Source organism: Chiloscyllium punctatum, chromosome 20, assembly GCF_047496795.1.
Source record: "Chiloscyllium punctatum isolate Juve2018m chromosome 20, sChiPun1.3, whole genome shotgun sequence".
Classification (NCBI taxonomy): Eukaryota; Metazoa; Chordata; class Chondrichthyes; order Orectolobiformes; family Hemiscylliidae; genus Chiloscyllium; species Chiloscyllium punctatum.
Genome location: NC_092758.1, coordinates 83,800,800 through 83,821,142, shown reverse-complemented (window position 1 = coordinate 83,821,142; position 20,343 = coordinate 83,800,800). Strand labels below are relative to the sequence as shown.

Here is a 20,343-nt window from a genome sequence, read left to right as displayed (position 1 = left end):
CGTTCCTACATCCCTCCTCGAAACACTCTCTGCTGGTACTTGTGTATGATAGCCATTCGCAAGTGAAACACACAATTTTCAACGCACGACATTTACTGTTTAGAAAAGGTGTGAGCAGGAAACCAATTGAGCATCACTCGTTGAGAAATAAGGAGAAAGTGATGACTGCAGATGCTGAAGATCAGAGTCAAGAGTGTGGTGCTGGAAGGGCACAGCAGGTCAGGCAGCATCCAAGGAGCAGGAGCAGCAACGTTTCAGGTATAAGTCCTTCATCAGGAATAAGCCTACATTCCTGATGAAGAGCGTGTGCCTGAGAGGTCGATTTCCTTGTTGGGAAATAGCTAACGTTTGCAATGAAGGATACAGTGATGGAATATTTTATAAATCTTCAGCTGATCAGAGTAGATTTGAAGATGATAAACCCAACTGAATCTTTTGGAAGTTGACTGAAGTAGTGGACAGTTTGAATGAACAAAGCTATTGAATGCTTGCAAGTATTCAATCGAGTCCCTCATAAGAGATCGTTAATTAAATCTGAAACTTGTAGGTAACTTTTTGTTCTGATTGTGATATTAGCCTAAGTGGGAAGAGTCATTATAATTGTCATGCGATCTAATTTTCATGATCTGAAGTGTTGGCTCCTGAACTATTCACTGCACTTGAGCGATAACATTCGTCAGGATATTTCTCCTCATTGGATGTGCAATTGGAGTTTCCCTCATATCCTCCTGAGAACACAGTTGCTCTTTTGGTTCTCTCTGATCGGGAGATATTGTCTCCAACACTCAGTCCTCTCTTAATACAGCATTAGAGTGTCAATCTGGATTTACACACTCCAGATCGGGAGCTGGATTTGAACACACGATCCTCTGGCTTCGGGGCACAGGTCCTATCAACTGAGCCGCAAGCTGCTCACAACCTGGCTGGCGGTGGGACCATTAGTGCCTCTTCCCCAACTAGTGTTCCCTTTCAGGCCTGACTGATAAGGGAGGTGAAAGCTCTCCAGGTGGTAGTCCAAACTGCGGTGAAAGCAAAGTAACCCGAGCCTGCTATTTGACGGGGTATTTGGGGGGGGTGTCAACTTTCACTCGCATTCGTCATCTCTCACTTTGATTTCCTTTCAGGTTGGAGCTTGTTCCAGTCAATCGAAAACTTTGGGTGACGGCGAGACCAACCAAAACTGTATCTGAGGCTTTGCAGCCCTTTCTGATCAAATATAAGTTAAATTCCAGCGAGGTGGAGGCTAAAATTGTAGGTATTAACACGGTCGAAATGAAAGAACTTGTATTTGTAAAGCGCCTTTCACACATCGCCAAGACATCCAAAAGTATTTGTATTAACGAGTAATCACTGTCGTAATGCAGAATACATGACCACGAAGTTCAAAGCACCGTGATCCCATAAGCAGTAGTCAAGATTAGAGTGGTGCTGGAAAAGCACAGCCGGTTAGGCAGCATCCCAGAAGCAGGAAAATCGACCTTTTGGGCAAAAGCCCTTCATCAGGCCATTCCTGATGAAGGGCTTTTGCCCGAAACATCAATTCTCCTGTTCCTTGGTTGCTGCCTGACCTGCTGTGCTTTTCCAGCACCATTCTGATCTAGACGCTGATCTCCAGCATCTGCAGGACTCACTTTCACCTCTCATGAACAGTAGTCAAATGAAAGTTAAATAATTGGTTTTAGATGTTGATTGAGAGATAAATGCTGCATAAGAGTGACTTTGAGTAATGTTATCCGGTCTCTTATTTCCAATTGAGAGGGCAAACGAAGCTGGGAGGGATGGTGGAGTCGTGGTAATAAGACAGGACTGGTAGATCAGTAGGCCCAGATTAATCATTGAGGGACATGGATTCAAATTGCATCACAGCATCTGATAACAATTAAATTCAATTAACAGATAAAGCCAAATAGTTATTTAAAAACCCATATGGGTCACATTTATCCTTTCAGGAAGGAAATCTGTTGTCCTTATTCGGTCTGGCCTATACATGAATCCAGAATCACTATAATGTGGTCCATCCTATGTAGTTCTCTGACACGGTGTCAGCAAGCCATTAGTGATAGACAACAAATGCTGGCTCCAATCTCTGGGTAGGAAGAACTGGGTTCAAATCACACCTGCTCCCACGGATCTGAACAGGTGAATTAAAAATAACTCTCATTCAAATGTCTGCCTAGATTGCATGACTACATTCCTGAGTCGGTCTTGAATTTAAGAATATTCCCATATGCACATTATTGCCCTTTTGAGGTTCTAGCTGTTCCCTTATCACCAAGAATTAGCTAGTTCTGCCATTGCTCATTGCTCAGATCTGAAACTTGAGACACTTATCGAGCCTGGGTTATTCTGAACTTGCTCTACTTCTGATTGGGAATTGGTTTACCTCAGTTGGCTGGATTGTTGGTTGACAGAGCAGTGTGATGCCAACAGCGTGGGTTCAATTCCCATCACTGTTTTGAGGTTACCATGAAGGGGTCTGCTTCTGAACCTCTTCCCTTGTCTGAGGTCTGGTGGCCCTCAGGTTAAAATCACCACCAGTTGCTTCTCTCTAATGAGAGAGCAGTTCCTAAGCTGTGGTAGGATAATGTTGACAGAACAACAACGCTTGTGAATCACAGCACACATACTCTTCACCCCTACCTTAACCCAAGTGATTGCCGGGGAGAGGTAAAAATCCACTGGGAGGGGTGAGAAAACAGGAAATTTGTCTCCAAACACCCCACTCCAACAGCAAGACATTCGAAACTAGTCTTGTTAATCACTGTCCTGTTGATAATTCTGCAGACCTACCTTCTGTAAGTGGTAGATCATGATCTGTTCTATGTCCAGCTCTTGAACAAACTATTAAAGTGGCTAAAATGTTTATACTCTGTGGGGTTATTCCAGGTTACTGAGAACAGTCTGGCTTGAAAGTAATCTTGGCGCACGCTCTAATGGGGAAGCATATGGAATGGTTTAGTGAATTATTTTCTTTAATCTGTGTCTGAACAGAGTGGAGGTTCCCAACCTTTGAAACTGGATGCCACTGTGTCGTGCCTGGAAAATCAACAAGTGATCCTGGATATGATAAAAATACCCAAACAAGGTAGGCATGATGCAGAGGTCATTTTCCTGGCCCATGTTTGCTTTGTTCTTGCTGGCATGTTTATTATGCTGGAGAGAGCATCCTTCTTGAACTGCTGCAATCCTGAGGTGTAAGGACACCCACGTTGCTGTAATAGGGAGAGGGCGCTAGGGTTTTGACCTAACAACAGTGATATAACACCAAATAATCAGAATGAAGTATGGTTTGGAAGGGAACTTGCAGGCAGTGATGGGATCCAGACATCTACAGCACAGACAGGATCATAGGAGGTTGAGAGGTGACCTTATAGAGAGTTGTAAAATCATGAGGGGCAAGAATAAGATGAATCACAAAGGTCTTTTCTCTAGGGTGGGGGCATTCATAACTAGGGGTATATTTTTAAAGTGAGGGAAGAGAAATTTAAAATGTGTTCTGAGGGGTAACGTTTTTACACACAGGATGGTTTGTATGTGGAATAACTTCTAGAGGACGTCATAGACAAGAATCGAATCTGTACAGTACAGAATCAGGCCATTTGGCCCAACAAGTGCACACCAACCCTCTAAAGAGTAACCCACCCAGACTTATTCCCCTACCCTATTACTCTACATTTATTCCTGACTAATGTCCTAACCTACACATCCCTGAACACTATGGGCAATTTAGGGCTTGGCCCAAATCACCTAGCCTGCACATCTTTGGATTGTGGGAGGAAACCCACGCAGACACAGGGAGAACGTACAAACTCCACACAGACACTGAGGCTGGAATTGAACCCAGGTCCCTGGCATTGTGAGGCATCAGCGCTAACCACTGAGCCACTGTGCTGCCCCAAATGGTAGATGCAGGTAGATTTGCAACATTTTGAAGGCATTTGGACAGGTGCATGAATAAGAAAGGTTTGAAGGGATATGGACCAAACACAGGCAAGTGGAACTGGTCTAGTTTTGGAACCTTGATCAGCAGGGATGAGTTGCAGTGGGATCTGGGTGAACTGGAACATGAATCACAAAACGTTAGTTTGCAGGTATGCACATGCATTGATAGAAACAGACACCAGGAATCTCTGGCTAATTTCTTCCACATTCATTTCTGACCCAAACTCCTGAGGTCAATTATCATAATAGAACAATTCTCCAGCTGAAGTCAGTTAGCTCAGTACAGCTAAATGTTGGGAGGTGGGGTCCCCTGGGTCTGTGGGGTACTACTACATTGAGTGGTTCATCTACCAACCTGAGAACAGTTGTACTTTGCATTCTAAGCAACTATCTTTCTGTGAGAAGACTCATAATTGGCTGGTGAAACTTGCTTCTTGCTTCTTATTTTGTGTGTTAATGTGTGTGTCTGTGAATGTGTCTATGTGTGTATATGTGTATGTATGTGGGTGTCTGTGTGTGTGTCTGTGTCTGTGTGTCTGCCTGTGTGTGTGTCTGTGTGTGTATGTGTGCATGCATATCTGTGTGTGTATGAGTGTGTGTGTGTATATGTGTGTGAATGTGAGTGTATGTGTCTGTGTGAATGTGTGTGTATCTGTGTGTATGCGTGTCAGTGTGTGTTTGAGCATGTGTGTCTATGTGAGTGTCTGCGTGTGTGTCTGTGTGTGTGTGTATATCTGTGTGTTTGTGTCTGTGTGTGTGTCTGTGTGATACCTTAGGGGATACTTGCTGTCAATTGCTCTTCTTGCTGATATTAATCTGAACTATTGATATCATATGTGGATATCCGAGACAAAGTTAGGTTCAGTCTTGACTCTGTTTGTCATTCAGCAGTTCTCTAACCCTTCCCTCTGCAGCCTATTGTCACAGACAGTAGGATCCCATGGTCCCCCGTTCATTTAGCATTGCAGAAAGGCTTATTACAATTGATGGAAACAATAAATACTTCACTGATATCCTGTAACTAAACATAATAAATATGTTTATTAAATATTGTAATTGCATTATTAGATCGTACCAGAACCAAAAGTACAGACATTTTCAGATTCTGGGCAGCATGTTTGTCTGATTAAAATTCTGATTATAAAATCATCGCAATAATCATCATCTGGGAAACAAATACTTATCTTCGAACTATATTAGTCCGACAAAATCAATACTAATTTAAATCTTGGTCATCAATCCACATTGTTTTTGTTCAGGTTTAGAACTAACTCCCAAAGTTACGAGGAGCCACATGAGTGTAGGCCGGAGGTTCTGGACTCTCTTCTGAAATGTCCTCCTGCCATGGTGTGACGTGCATGACTAATAATTAGCACATCACATTTTGAGAACCACTGTGTCATGAAGATTCCCCTTCCATTTTCGTTCCTCTCCTCCTCTGCCTCAGGCTCTACTTGAGCTTAAAAACCTTCACCTCGAATATTTTCTCATTCTGCTGGACGGTCATCAAACCTGAAACATTGATGTTTCACTCGAACGTGGTCGCTGAAGCCACTGAGTGCTTTTTCCAGCATTTTCTGCTTTAATTCCTTATTTCCCACGTGAATCTCTTGGAACATAAACTTTCTACTTTCCCTCAGGCATCATTGTAAATCATTGCCTGTTGTTGGTAGGAGCTGGGTGAGTGAACTGTCCATCCAATCTGTGTGCAAGTGAACAGCTATCAATCAAATCTGCTTCAATACTTAAAGCTAAGAGAAGTTGCCTGATATAAATCTATTTTTCTTTTGGGAGAAATAAAAACCTTTGAATTATTACCTGTTCAGCTTTCTTGAAGGTTGTGATCTGTGCTGGACTATTGACCGATTCTAACCACCCTCCACTTTTTTCAGATGTGAGGGTGACAATAAATACTAGCGGGCTATTCTGTCATGGAAAACATCATCACTTCCATTGGGGGAGTAACTGTTTAGTAATACATGGGTTCACTCCTGTTCCTCACACAGTCCAAGGATATGGAGGTTACAATGAAATCTGGAATAACTAATTTTGCCTCTGATGTACAATAGAATAGAATTCTCCAGGTTCTTCTGATACTCTGCCCATACTAACAACCCTCTACTCCCCTTTCACAAACATGATTGAACACTGGGGAGATCCCCTCACCCGGACAGAATGACCCTGCTGTACCTCCCATTGAAATTACTAATTGTTTCTAAAAAAAAGTCATCTATCCACTCTGTGTAACCCCTAATTCCTCTGTAAGCATTCACTTCCTCTGTGTGAATCCCCCCTGTGTCGGCTGTCATTGAGATCAATTGCAAGATTTTCTTCCTGCCTGAATTCAGCTACCTTTGCATGGACAGTGAAATAACTGCATAGAGGCTAGTATTGTGTCACCAAGTCACCCTTTATTTACACCTGCACAGCACACTGGCTGTGACCAGCCAGCTCGGAGTCAGTCCCCGAAGTGAGGAGATTCTGAATCCCCTGTTTATCTCTGTCAGCCAGGGCTCCCTGATTGACCCAGGTTAACAACCCCAATCAGGAATCCCATAATCAGTAAGGTCCACCTGGTTGCAATTGCTGCAGAGCATCAAAGGTATGGCTTAACGCTACACTGAGAGCTACTCCACAAAGTGGTAGTGAACATTTTATCTCTCTTATGGCCATTTTGTTAAAATCAGATAGGATAAAGTTGAAGAAAGCATCACAGGGCTAATATGCTCAATGGTTGAGATGTTCCAGTTCTTCCAGAACCAATCGTGATAAAGCCACAAGATTGATGAACTGTTTAAGTTAAACTGCAGCACGTCAATGTAACCAGAGCATATCCCTGGTGTACCATCTCCAATTCTGGACATGAAGACTCAGCAGAAACATTTATGTGTTAAAGGCAGTCCAAATTAAAACCATAAAGCTGATGTTTAGCTTCAAGTCGAGGTACAAAGTAAGACTGGAGTGACATGGGATCTTCGTTTTTGAAAGAAGGAAATTGAGAGATGAATAAATAGAAGGACGTAAGAGAGTATGGAACAATGAAATGCAGGGAGTAACTTCAAACTAATAGTCTGGCCTACGTGTGACTCCAGACCTACAAAAATCTGGTTAACTCTCCGCTGCCCTCTGGGTGATTTGGGATGGACAGTAAATGCTGGCCCCACCAATGATATCCTTGTTCCATGAATGGATAAACAGAAAATAACAGGGAGTCAAAGGTTAAAAGGAGTTGATTTCGGACTGATGTCAGGGTATACTTCATACAAAATAATGTCAGCCCATGATTTGGAGACTGGATCGAACCCTGGAGGTGAAAGCCTGAGAAGCATTTAAAGTCAAATTGAACGTTGGAGGAGGAAGACTCAGCCAGCCATTCTAGCTGAAGGAAGTGAGATGGACTAAAACTCAACTCATCCATCTCAGAGCAGCGGCTGGGAAACAGCCAACACCTTATTGAGTGCTTTCTAACCATCAATTTTGTTTCAATTATTGACAGGTGGTCAAGAGGAGAGGAAGAATTCCAACCAATCATCGACTTGCCTTGTAAGTGGCGCTGCATTTTGCAAACTTGAATAAGCTGTGATTTTAAAGTGCCTTTATATTAGGAAGGAGCACCCTTTTCCAAACATACAGCACTCTGAATATCGCAGGAACAATACAAACTGTAGACCGCAGTAATGTTGTATTTGTATTGTCCCGTTAATGTACTGGAATATCTCATAACATCCAGTCTCAACAGAGGCGTGGGTTTGTATCCCACCACTGCCGTTTCTGTTATGGGCGGCACGGTGGCACAGTGGTTAGCACTGTTGCCTCACAGTGCCAGAGACCCGGGTTCAATTCCCACCTCAGGCGACTGACTGTGTGGAGTTTGCATGTTCTCCCCGTGTCTGCGTGGGTTTCCTCCGGGTGCTCTGGTTTCCTCCCACAGTCCAAAGATGTGCAGGTCAGGTGAATTGGCCATGCTAAATTGCCCGTAGTGTTAGGTAAGGGGTAAATGTAGGGGTATGGGTGGGTTGCGCTTCAGCTGGTCGGTGTGGACTTGTTGGGCCGAAGGGCCTGTTTCCACGCTGTAATCCAATCTAATCTAATTACATCAGAGGGTGATTAATCAAAATGTGACACCATTGTCACATAAATAATTAGAAAGACTGGTGACCAGAAGCTTGGTCAGTGAAGAAACGTTCTAGGACTGTCTAAAGGAGACAAGAGAGAGGTGGGGAAGTTTAGAGAAAGAATTTCAGGATTTTTGGGATTAGATGCCGAATGCTGATCATGATGGAATTTTCTCTGTTGCTCACTCAAGAGATGTGTGTCACTGGCTGACCCCATCCCTATTTCCAACTGAGAAAGTGGTGGTGATCTGCTTTCTTAAACTACTGAAGTCTAGGTGCTCTAGACAGACTCACAATATCAGGGGATTCCAACGATGCAAACACAAAGTTCTGGAGAAACTCAGCAAGTTTGTCAGTGTCTGTGGAGACAGAGAGAAATAGATTTATTGGCATGGATAGGGATATGCAAGAAATCAGAAAGAACAGGAATGCCAATATTGTGGAGGGGTATAGGTGCTGGAGGAGATTACAGAGACAAGGAGGGGTGTATGGGCTGAAGGAGATTGGAGATAAGGAGGGGTGTAGGCACTAGAGGAAATAACAGAGACAAGGAGGAGATGACAGAGACAAGGAAGGGTTTAGGGGTTGGAGGAGGTTGCAAGATAGGGAGGAATCTATCAGCTAGAGGAAGCTACAGAGATAGGGAGGGATCTAACCACTGGAATAGGTTACAGAGCCAGTGGAGTTGACAGATATAGAGGTGTAAAGGCTGCAGGATATGACAGAGATAGCAAAGGGTGTTGAGACTGCAAGGATTTACAGAGACAAGGGAGGTTTTAAGGACAAGAGGAGGTTACAGAGTTAATGTATGATGTATGGATTGGAGGAGGTTAGAGATAGGGGTGGAGGTGCTGGGGGAGATTACAAATATAGGGACGGTTAGACCATAAGGTATAAAACAAAGGAGCAGAATTAGGCCATTCGGCCCCTTGAGGCTGCTCTGCCATTCGATCATGCTGTAATGTTTTTCAAACCCATTCTCCTGTCTTCTCCATGTAACCCGTGATCCCCTTACCAATCAGGAACCTATCTATCTCTGCCTTAAATACGCTCAATGACATGGCTTCTGCAGGCTTCTGTGACAATACCTTCCACAGGTTCACCACCCTCTGGCTGAGGAAATTCCTCCTCATCCCAGGTCTGATAGGTCACCCCTTCACTCTGAGGCTATGACCTTGGGTCCTGGTCTGTCCTACTGGTGGAAATATCTTCTCAATGTCCACTCTATCCAGGCCTCTCAGTATCCTGCAAGGTTCAATTAGACTGCCCTCTCATCCTTCTAAACTCCTCGAGTACAGACCCAGACTCCTTAATCGCTTCTCATATGACAAGCTCGTCATCTCCAGGATTATCCTTGGGAACATCCTCCAATGCTAGCGCATCCTTCCCTTCCCTTGATAAGGTGCCCAAAACTGCTCACATTATTCCAAATGGGGCGGCACGGTGGCACAGTGGTTAACACTGCTGCCTTACAGCACCAGAGACCTGGGTTCAATTCCCGCCTCAGGCGACTGACTGTGTGGAGTTTGCACATTCTCCCCGTGTCTGCGTGGGTTTCCTCCGGGTGCTCCGGTTTCCTCCCACAGTCCAAAAATGTGCAGGTCAGGTGAATTGGCCATGCTAAATTGCCCATAGTGTTAGGTTAGGGGTATGGGTGAGTTGCGCTTCGGTGGGTCGGTGTGGACTTGTTGGGCCAAAGGGCCTGTTTCCACACTGTAAGTAATCTAATCTAAAGTAATCTAATCTAAAATGTGGTCTGACCAGAGCCTTATACAGCCTTATATGTACTCTGTAGTACATGTCTGCTCTTCTATTCTAGCCCTCTTGAGATGAATGCTAACATTGCATTTGTCTTCCTGACTGCCCACTGAAACTTCATGTGAACCTCAAGAGAATCCTGAACTAGGATTCCCAAGTCCCTTTGTAACTTCAGATTTTCAAAGCCTTTCCCCATTCAAAAAATAATCTATGTTTCTGTTCTTCTGACCAAAGTGTGCAACCTCACACTTGCCCACCTTATATTCCATCTGCTATCTCTTTGCCCACTCTCCTCACCTGTCCAAGTCCTTCTGCAGCCTCTCTCCTTCCTCAGCGCTACCTGTCCATCCACATATCGTTGTGCCATCTACAAATGTAGCAACGATCCCCTCATTCCTTTGCCCAGATTGTTAATGTATAACATGAATAAGTGTGGTCCTGCGGACATCAACACCTGTGGAACTCCACTAGTCATCGGCTGCCATCCTGAAAAAGACTCCTTTATCCCTACTCTGCTAGTCAGCCATGCCAGTACCTTGTCCTGAACACAAAGGCTCTTATTTGCCTCCTGTGAGGCAACTTGTCAAAAGCCTTCTGGAAAACCAAATGGATCATGTTCACTGACTCTCCTTTGTCTCACTTGCTTATTACCTCCTCAAAGAATTCTAACAGAGTTATCAGGCATGGCCATCCTGTGCTAATACAACCCTATTTTACCACGCACTTTCAATACTCCACAACCTTATTGTTAATTATTGACACTAAACTCTTACCAACAACTGAGGTCAGGCTAATTGGCCTCGAGTTTCCTGTCTTCTGTCTCCCTCCCTCATTAAACCAGTGTGATACATTAACCATTATCCAGTCTTTTGGGACCTTCCTTGACTCCAGTGATTCTTGAAAGATCACCACCAATGCCTCTACAATTTCCTCAGCTATAGCTGAGGAACCCTGGGGTGTAGTCCATCTGGTCCTGGTGATTTTTCCACCTCCAGACCTTTCAGCTTCCCCAGCGCCTTATCCTTAATGACAGCCACAACACTGACCTCTGCCCTGTCTTGAAGTTCTGATATGCCGATAGTGTCTTCCACTGTGCAAACTGATTGAACCGCTGGAAAATGAGGCAGAGAATTTCAATGTCCACTCTTGCCTTTCCCTTATCTTTTAGATACCGTAAAAGCTCTTTCAATTATCTTTTATTATCTCACTCACATATTTCATCTTCTCCCCCTTATTGCTTTTTTGATTATCCTTGGCTGATTTTTAAAGATTTCCCCCTAATCTTCACCACATTGTATGCCTTTTCTTCTGCTTTTATGTTAACATGTTAATCTTGTCAAGCCATAGTCACCACACCCTCCCCTTAGTATGTTTCTTCTTCCTTGGGATGGATTTCTGCCAATCTTCCTGAATTATCCCCAGAAACACCTGCCGTTGCTGATCCACCCTGCTAGCCACTGCCCTCCTTCCCAATCAGCTCTGACCTGCTCCTCCCTTATGCCTTTGTCGTTCCCTTAACTCAACTGGAATGCTGTTACACCTGATTCCAGTTTGTGCGCCTCAAACTGCAGGGTGAATTCGACCATCTTATAGTCACAGCTCCCACTGAGTTCCTTCACGTTCAGTTCCCTAATTAGGCCGCCTCATTACCCATCACCAAATCCAGAATTCCCTGTTCCCTTTTGGGCTCTACAACAAGTGCTCCAAAAATACATCTTGTAGACATTCCGCAACTTCCTTTGCTTGAGATCCGTTACCATTCTGGTTTTCCCAGTCCATATGGAAGACACCTATGATTACTGTATTAGTGCCTTTCTTACTTGCCTTTTCCATCGCATGACTTCTTTTCTTCTGCACATCCTGACTGCTGCTCGCAGGCCTGTACACAAGTGCCATCAGGCTCTTTTATCCGTTGTGGTTCCTCAACTCGACTCACACAGATTCTACACTTTCCGACTCCATATCACTTGTTGGTATCAATTGCATTTCATTTTTTATACTAACAAGGCAACCCCATCTGCCTGTCTTTTTGACAGGATGTGTCCCCCTTTATAACTTAGCTCACAGCCCTGATCCTTTCGGAGCCATGTCTCTGTGAGACCCACACCATTATACCTGCCAGTTTCAACCTGCACTCCAAGCTTAATCACCTTGTTTTGTATACTGTGTGTAAGTACAACACACTCAGCTTTGCATTGACTCCACCCCGTGCCCCCTCACAGTTCCATCCTTAGCTACTGTACCTGAAGTTAGAATCCTGACCCTTCCTGCATTCTCCGCCCTGTTACTTGTTGAGCTTGTCAAGGCTGTAGATGTGGGCTGAAGGAGGTTACAGATACAGGGAGGGTTGTCAGGACTGGTGGAGTTTATTGAAATAAGGAGGGGTTAGATTTGATTTAATTTTATTTATTACTGTTATATATACCGAGGTACAGTAAAAACTGTTGTTTTAAGTGCTTTACAGGCAGATAGTAAAATACAAGTGCCTCAGACTCACAGAACAGAGTGCACAATACAGTACGACAGCTGCATGGATGGAGCAGGGAGAGAGCAACGTTAACATTAAAGCAGTGAATTAAAACGTGATAACAAACTGTAGGGTGTAGAGGCTGGTGGAGATTACAGAGATAGGGAGGGGTGTAGAGGTTGGTGGAGATTACAGAGATAGGGAGGGGTGTAGAGATTGGTGGAGATTATAGAGATAGGGAGGGATGTAGAGGCTGGTGGAGATTACAGAGATAGGGAGGGGTGTAGAGGTTGGTGGAGATTACAGCGATAGGGAGGGGTGTAGAGGTTGGTGGAGATTATAGAGATAGGGAGGGGTGTAGAGGCTGGTGGAGATTACAGCGATAGGGAGGGGTGTAGAGGCTGGTGGAGATTATAGAGATAGGGAGGGATGTAGAGGTTGGTGGAGATTATGGAGATAGGGAGAGGTGTAGAGGTTGGTGGAGATTATAGAGATAGGGAGGGATGTAGAGGCTGGTGGAGGTTACAGTGATAGGGAGGGGTGTAGAGACTAGTGGAGGTAATAGAGATAGGGAAGGGTGTAGAGGTTGGTGGAGATTATGGAGATAGGGAGAGGTGTAGAGGCTGGTGGAGATTATAGAGATAGGGAGGGATGTAGAGACTGGTGGAGATAGTAGAGATAGGGAGGGGTGTAGTGGCTGGTGGAGATTATAGAGATAGGGAGGGGTGTAGAGACTGGTGGAGATTAGAGAGATAGGGAAGGGTGTAGAGGATGGTGGAGATTACAGCGATAGGGAGGGGTGTAGAGGCTGGTGGAGATTATAGAGATAGGGAGGGGTGTAGAGGCTGGTGGAGATTACAGCGATAGGGAGGGGTGTAGAGGTTGGCGGAGATTACAGCGATAGGGAGGGGTGTAGAGGTTGGCGGAGATTATGGAGATAGGGAGAGGTGTAGAGGCTGGTGGAGATAGGGAGGGATGTAGAGGCTGGTGGAGGTTACAGCGATAGGGAGGGATGTAGAGACTGGTGGAGGTAATAGAGATAGGGAGGGGTGTAGAGGCTGGTGGAGATTACAGCGATAGGGAGTGGTGTAGAGGTTGGTGGAGATTATGGAGATAGGGAGAGGTGTAGAGGCTGGTGGAGATTACAGAGATAGGGAGGGGTGTAGTGGCTGGTGGAGATTAGAGATAGGGAGGGGTGTAGAGGTTGGTGGAGATTAGAGAGATAGGGAGGGGTGTAGAGGCTGGTGGAGATTACAGCGATAGGGAGGGGTGTAGAGGTTGGTGGAGATTATAGAGATAGGGAGGGGTGTTGAGGCTGGTGGAGATTACAGTGATAGGGAGGGGTGTAGAGACTGGTGGAGATAGTAGAGATAGGGAGGGGTGTAGTGGCTGGTGGAGATTATAGAGATAGGGAGGGGTGTAGAGGCTGGTGGAGATTATAGAGATAGGGAGGGGTGTAGAGGCTGGTGGAGATTATAGAGATAGGGAGGGGTGTAGAGGCTGGTGGAGATAACAGAGATAGGAGGGCGGACATTTGCAGAGATTTGCAAAAACGGATGAAATTGAAAACCAAGGCACTGCTAAATGGGGAGCCAAACCAAGAAAAGTGGAGTTTAAAAATCACACAACAGCAGGTTATAGTCCAACAGGTTTATTTGGAAGCACTAGCTTTCGGAGCGACGCTCCTTCATCAGGTGGTTGTGGAGTGTGGGAAGTGTATACAGGTGTTACATGAGAGCCTGCGTTAATGCATTGGCAACAGAGTTTTGAATGAGGTCAAGTTTACAAATTGGTGGGGGATGCTGTGGGGATTTTGTGAAGTAACCCTGCTGTCAGTTCACCCTCTGTTTGAGTAAGGCTCTCCACTGGGAGTGTGCTAAATGTAACCTCCCGAATTCTGTTGGAGCAGGGGCAGTGGTTTGTCAGGGACTGAGGGGTAAAGTTCATTTCCGTGAAGGAGCCCTGATTTCTCCAAGTCTCTGATCAGCAGACGCAGGAGAAGACATCCACAGAGAGAAGAGAACTCCTGGAGAGTCCGGTGCACTCATCTCAGACCTCGAGGAGAAATAGAATGAAAGGGAAAGCTGAAGGGAGGAAGGAGCTGTACCGCAAGACATACGATGTCGAAGGTGAGAGAAAGAGCTAAATAAATTGCCCATGTCTCGACCCAGTAGTAAATAGGAATGGAAAAGGGAGAAACTGCAAGTGTGGAGGGATTGTACAGTTTCCACTCCATCGCAGATTGTGGGATGTTAGCTGTCATTACAATTGCCAAAATGAGCCAAATGATCTGTGATGGGTGCAGGCATAATGTGCGAGGCCATGTGATGCAACCTCCTGGAATATAATCCAACTGGACTTGACAACCTGAAGGGTGGAGGGAGAGCACAGAGGAATGGGAATTGTTACTGGCAGAACAGGCTCACTGAGGGGCAAGGAGAGGGCTCTTTGGTACTTGTTGTTGGGTGGGTTAGCGCTATCACTATCTTATGTCGATAGAGCCATACAGATGTACAACATGGAAACAGACCCTTCAGTCCAACTCGTCCGTGCCGATCAGATATCCAAACTTAATCTAGTCCCATTTTCCAGCACTTGGCCCATATCCCTCCAAACCTTTCCTATCTATATACCCATTCAGATGCGTTTTAAATGTTTTAATTGTACCAGCCTCCACCACTTCCTCTGGCAATTCATTCCATACACGTACCACCCTCTACGTGAAAAAGTTGCCTCTTAGGTCTCTGTTATATATTCCCCTCTCACCCTAAAGCCTCTAGTTCTGGACTCCCCCTCCCCAGGGGAAAAAAAACATTGTCTATTTAGCCTATCCATGCCCCTCATGATTTCATAAACCTATGTAAAGTCACCTCCGATACTCCAGGGAAAATAACCCCAGCCTATTCAGCCTCTCCCTATATCTCAGATCCCCCAAACGTGGCAACATCCTTGTGAATCCTTTCTGAACTCTTTCAAGAACATCCATCTGACAGGAGGGAGACCAGAATTGACCACAGTATTCCAAAAGTGGCCTAACCAATGTCCTGTACAGCTGCAACATGACCTCCCGACCCGTATACTCAATGTTCTGTCCAATAAAGGAAAGCGTACCAAATGCTGGATGCGAATCAAAATCAGAAATTGCTGGAAAAAGCTCAGCAAGTCTGGCAGCTTCTGTAGAGAGAAATCAGAGTTAACGTTTCAGGTCCAGTGACCCTTCCTCAGAACTATTTGTAACTGGAGGAATGTTGGTATATCGACTGAATATGGGGTGGGGAAGGGGGTGAGGGGGGGAGGAGTAAACAATTAGGAGTAAACTCTCTACAGAAGCTGAGTTTTTCCATCAATTTCTGATTTTGTTTTTGATTTCCAGAATCCACATTTCTTTGTTTTATTTGTGTGTCAAATGTATTTCTGAGTTGTATTGTCCAAATGTCTGAGGTTCAACCCTGCAGTGTGCAGTTAGTGCAATCTGTGCAGTATGGAGTTACTGCTCATAGGATCACTTGGGTGTGGAAGCAGGCCGGTTGGCCCATCGAATCCACACCGACCTTCCAAACAACAGCATCCGCCCCCCAGACCCACACCCCCAATCTTATCCCTGTAACCTCGCATTTCCCATGGCCAATCCACCTAACCTACACATCCCTGGACGCTATTGGCAATTTGGTACAGCCAATCCACCTAACCTACACATCCCTGGACGCTATTGGCAATTTAGCACAGCCAATCCACCTAACCTACACCTCTCTGGACGCCATTAGCAATTTAGCACAGCCAGTCCACCTAACCTACACATCTCTGGGCACTATTGGCAACTTAGTGCAGCTAATCCACCTAACCTACACATCTCTGGGCACTATGGGACAACTTCCCATGGCCAATCCACCTAAACTACACATCTCTGGGCACATGGGTCAACTTCCCATGGCCAATCCACCTAACCTACACATCTCTGGACACTGTGGGCAATTTAACACAACCAATCCACCTAACCTAAACATCCCTGGACACTGTGGGCAATTTAGCATGGTCAATCCACCTAACTTGCACAACATTGGAGGAAACTGGAGCACCCAGAAGGGATCCACGCAGACACAGGGAGAATGTGCAAGCTTCACACAGACAATCATCTGAGGCTGGAATCAAACCTGGGTCCCTAATGCTATGAGGCAGCGGTGCTAACCACTGAGCCACTATACTGTCCTACTGTTCGATTCAATGTTCCCTTGAGTCATGAAGAGAGGCAGCTCTGATCATTGTCTTTCGATTCTCACCTTCAGGTGGAGAGAGTCACTTGCGCACCAGAGTTATGATGTGACTGCCTCTTTGTCTGTCCTTTCACAGCCCTGTTTGAGATGCTGTCCAAAGCGCAGAGCTGCCGTGCTAATGACCAGCGAGGCCTCTTGAAGAAGGAAGATTTGATTCTTCCAGACTTCCTGCAGCTTCCGGAGGAGCTGGCTGGCATCAGTCTTCAGGCACCTGAGCCGGACACTGGCAGTGAGGAAGGTGCCAAAAATCAGGCCCATCCAGAGAAAAGTCTGACCGAGAGTGCGCAGGTACCAGGAACGCCGAATGAGAAACCGACCCCAAATGTCGGCATCTTACAGGACACGGAAGAAGAAGGTTCACATGAGCGGAACAGTCTGTGCCCCAGAACGGTTTTCTGACAGTGATGAGACAGTGCGCTGGTGGCCTGCAGACCACCAGGTTGTAAAACTGGGCCGACTCGGGGCAGTTTCTTCAGCTGTCCCAGTTTTCCCAACATGGGGACCAAAAGACCACGGCCAGCAGGGCAGGATTTCCCTCAACCCTGTTGAATCCTCATGAGCCAATTCCCTCAGCAATATCACTGATGATACAGCATTGGTGGTAACACTGCATTTTACTCCAGGGAAGTGGGAGGGGAATGTGCCAAATACCTTCCTTCTGCGATTCTATTGATTCTAGTTCAAGGGACGTTGCAGAGCCCAAGCTATGAAAGACATTATGTTGGAATGTGGCAAATATTGCATCTCGGGGTAGCACTGTCTGAACAATCCCCACCTCTTTATGATCTATCTATAGTTCACCGTTCAGCTATTGGCAAGTCTGAATTCATTGAACTCCGAGAACAAGCTCAGATTTTATGTCTGAACACCTTTGCATTCAGAGAGTTGTGCTCTTGATCATAAGAGTCATACACCTGGTTCAAAAGCTGGTGACTGACTGAACTTCATTTGAAGCATTTCCTGGATTGTTCCCAAAGGGACTTCTTCACCTCGACTCATGCACTTATTCATTCTCCAATTTGTTTACATGTACCTGTTATCGTTGTGAAACTTTGCTTTTTTGTAACTAAATGTAACTGAAGAATGTGGGCCTCAGGGCGATGCAATGAAATGTACATCTCCAAGTCAGGGTCCATGCACCTACTGTACAGCATCAATTGGTCAGGCAATGACAACAAACAAGTGATTTAGGGATAGAGGTATGTTATTGTGCCAACCTGTGCCTCTGTGATGTGGAAAAGCCACATAGAGTCCGCGTGAGAAAGCTTCTGTGTAGTCCATAGGTTCACCCTCACAGGAATCACAGAGTGAGCTTATATTGCGGTGTGAGGTTATTTGGCTTTGTGTGTATGTGAGTGTGTGTCAAGTTGTATGGCTGCATGTGTGAGATGCTGTATCGCTGTGAATGTGTAAGGCTAGATAACTAAGTGTGTGAGGGTGTTTGGCAGTGAGTGTGAGTGAAAGATTATAGAGCTGAGTGTGTGTGAGAGGTTGTTTAGATGTGAGTGCTTGTGTGTGAGGTTATGTAACTGAGTGGGTGTGAAAAGTTGTGTCGCTGTGTCTGCATTTGCAAGGGGTTCTATAGCTGTGTGTGTGTATGAGTGTGTGTGAGAGGTTATATGTCTGTGTGTGTGTGTGTGTGTGTGTGTGTGTGTGTGTGTGTGAGAGAGCGATTATGTGTGTGTGTTGGAGAGAGGTTATACGTCTGTGTGTGAGAGAGAGGTTGCATGTTTATGTCTGTGTGTGTGAGAGAGAGGTCATATGTCCGTGTGTGTGTGTGTGTGTGTGAGAGAGAGATTATATGTCTGTGATTGAGGTTAGGTGTCTGTGTGTGTAAGGTTATATATCTGTGTGTGCGTGTGTGTGAGGTTATATGTTTGTGTGTGACTATGAGAGGTTATGTGTCTGTGCTTGTGTGCGCGTGCGTGTGTGTGTGTTTAAGAGGTTATATGTCTGTGTGCCTGTGTGTGAGGTTATGTGTCTGTACGTGACTGTGAGAGGTTATGTGGCTGTGCGTGTGTGTGTGTGGCAGGCTGGTGGTTTGAGTATGGGGCTGAGTGCCTGTGCAGGTTGGCCAACCTGTTTGTGTTTGATGATCGTGAGGGTCACCTTTGCTGATTCTGGAGGGCAGTTATTTGTGACAAAGCTCGCAGTTTTGCTCATCTCTTGTTTTTGTTTGTGATGCCAAACCTTCAAAACAAACCTTGAGGTGATGTAATGTATTAATTGACCCCGGCCTCTTCAGTGTCAAATTATTGGTGTGAGGCTGGAGTCACATCTGACTAGACTAGACTGATGATGGGTTCCTGTCCTAAAGCTAAGGGGGGCGTTCATGACAATGTAATAGTTTCAGGGTTGCATTGTTGCTGTCTGTTCTCTCTTTTAAGACATTGTTCCAATTTTATTATATATCCGGTCACAGCCATGTTCTAGCTCACGACTGGACTTTGTGTCAGTGATATCAAACAAAACTGGAGTCCAAGGCACATCGTGTGAGGAAAAGAATGAGGTATGGGGTGAATTATGTTACAGCAGTTAGATCTAACTAATCCTAACACTTCTTTCCATGCTAAAGATGTCTTTTATCAATCTGACTTGACTGGGTCTTCATTACTGGCACTGCCATCTATTTATTTCTTAGTTTACTTAAAGATCTGAGAAAGGGCTGGTCAGTGATGTAACAGGCCAGACAGTAACTGTACTTGGTGCCTGGTCTTCTACCAGAAATATTGTTCGATGATTAAAATTCTAAACAGCATGGTTTGTTAAGATTTCTCTTTCAAAAGTATTAAAACTAAATTGCTCAACACTTTAATACAACTGCCAATCTGTGTGGCCTGCTTATCATCTCATTTTAACACATTTTCAGTGTGAGTTGCTCACCATTTTGATGGACTTAGAAACTAGAGGAAACTTTGCGTACAAACATTTCTGTCTATCTGTTCCTCACTGTCTTGCTGTTGCTCCATCAGCCTTTGCTTTTCCTCCCTCTATCAGCAAAATGCTGTGCCTCTCTTTCTCTCACTGTCTCAAAAGTTATCTTTGTCTTGATCTCTCCCTGCCTCTGTCTCTCTTAATGTGTATTTCTCTACTTCTCCTTCTTTCTCTAAGTGCCTCTCCCTCTCTATCATTATCTCCCTTGTGATATATATTGTTTCTAACTCTCATACCCATCTTCTCCTGATCTGTATTCACACACCCCCACTGTGTCGTTTTCTCTCCCTATCTCTCTAATTGTTTTTTCTATATTCATCTCCTTTTGATTTATGTCCTGTCTCTTCCCTATCTCTCCATTATTTTCTTTTGTCTCTGACTGACTTTTCTTTTACCTTTCTTTCTCTGCTTACCTTCTCACATTTCTATCTGTTTGTCTCCTTTTCATTTCCTTGCATTCCTCCTGTCCCGATCCTTTTCTGTCACTGCCTCTTTCTGCCTGTTCCTCTGTATCTGTCGGTCACTGTTATTCTGTGTCTAACTGTCTTTCTCACTCTCTTTTCCACTCCCCTTCTCTCTCCCTCCCCCTCTCTGTCCAGCTCTCACACAGTGTCTTGTTCCTCTTAGAGTGGCGTGCAATTTTCAAACCTTTGGCAAAAGGAATGTAAAGGTAAGGAGCTTGGGAATTATAGACCAGTTCATCTCACATCTATGTCAGAAAAAAAACACTAAAGATAGAATGATTAATTAGTGACTGGAGAGAGTGATTATGTATTTGTAAAGGAGGTGTCCTTCCTGATGTCTTTAAAATATTCAATAAAAGACACAACCACACTAGTTTGGAGGAGAACGTTTA

General features: G+C 44.9%; 1 protein-coding gene across 2 annotated transcripts in view; it reads left to right on the top strand.

The window, feature by feature from the left end:
- LOC140492231 (regulator of G-protein signaling 14-like) overlaps window positions 1–19,352 on the top strand; it is a 97,517-nt gene extending 78,165 nt beyond the window's left edge. For both annotated transcript variants that reach the window (XM_072591138.1, XM_072591137.1), the window contains exons 11-15: window positions 1,125–1,251; window positions 2,992–3,085; window positions 7,439–7,485; window positions 14,270–14,411; window positions 16,630–19,352. In XM_072591138.1, coding sequence (XP_072447239.1) covers window positions 1,125–1,251; window positions 2,992–3,085; window positions 7,439–7,485; window positions 14,270–14,411; window positions 16,630–16,952 — 733 coding nt within the window. In that variant the 3' untranslated portion in view covers window positions 16,953–19,352. The remainder of the gene's footprint in view (window positions 1–1,124; window positions 1,252–2,991; window positions 3,086–7,438; window positions 7,486–14,269; window positions 14,412–16,629) is intronic.
- The last annotated feature ends 991 nt before the right edge of the window (window positions 19,353–20,343 follow it).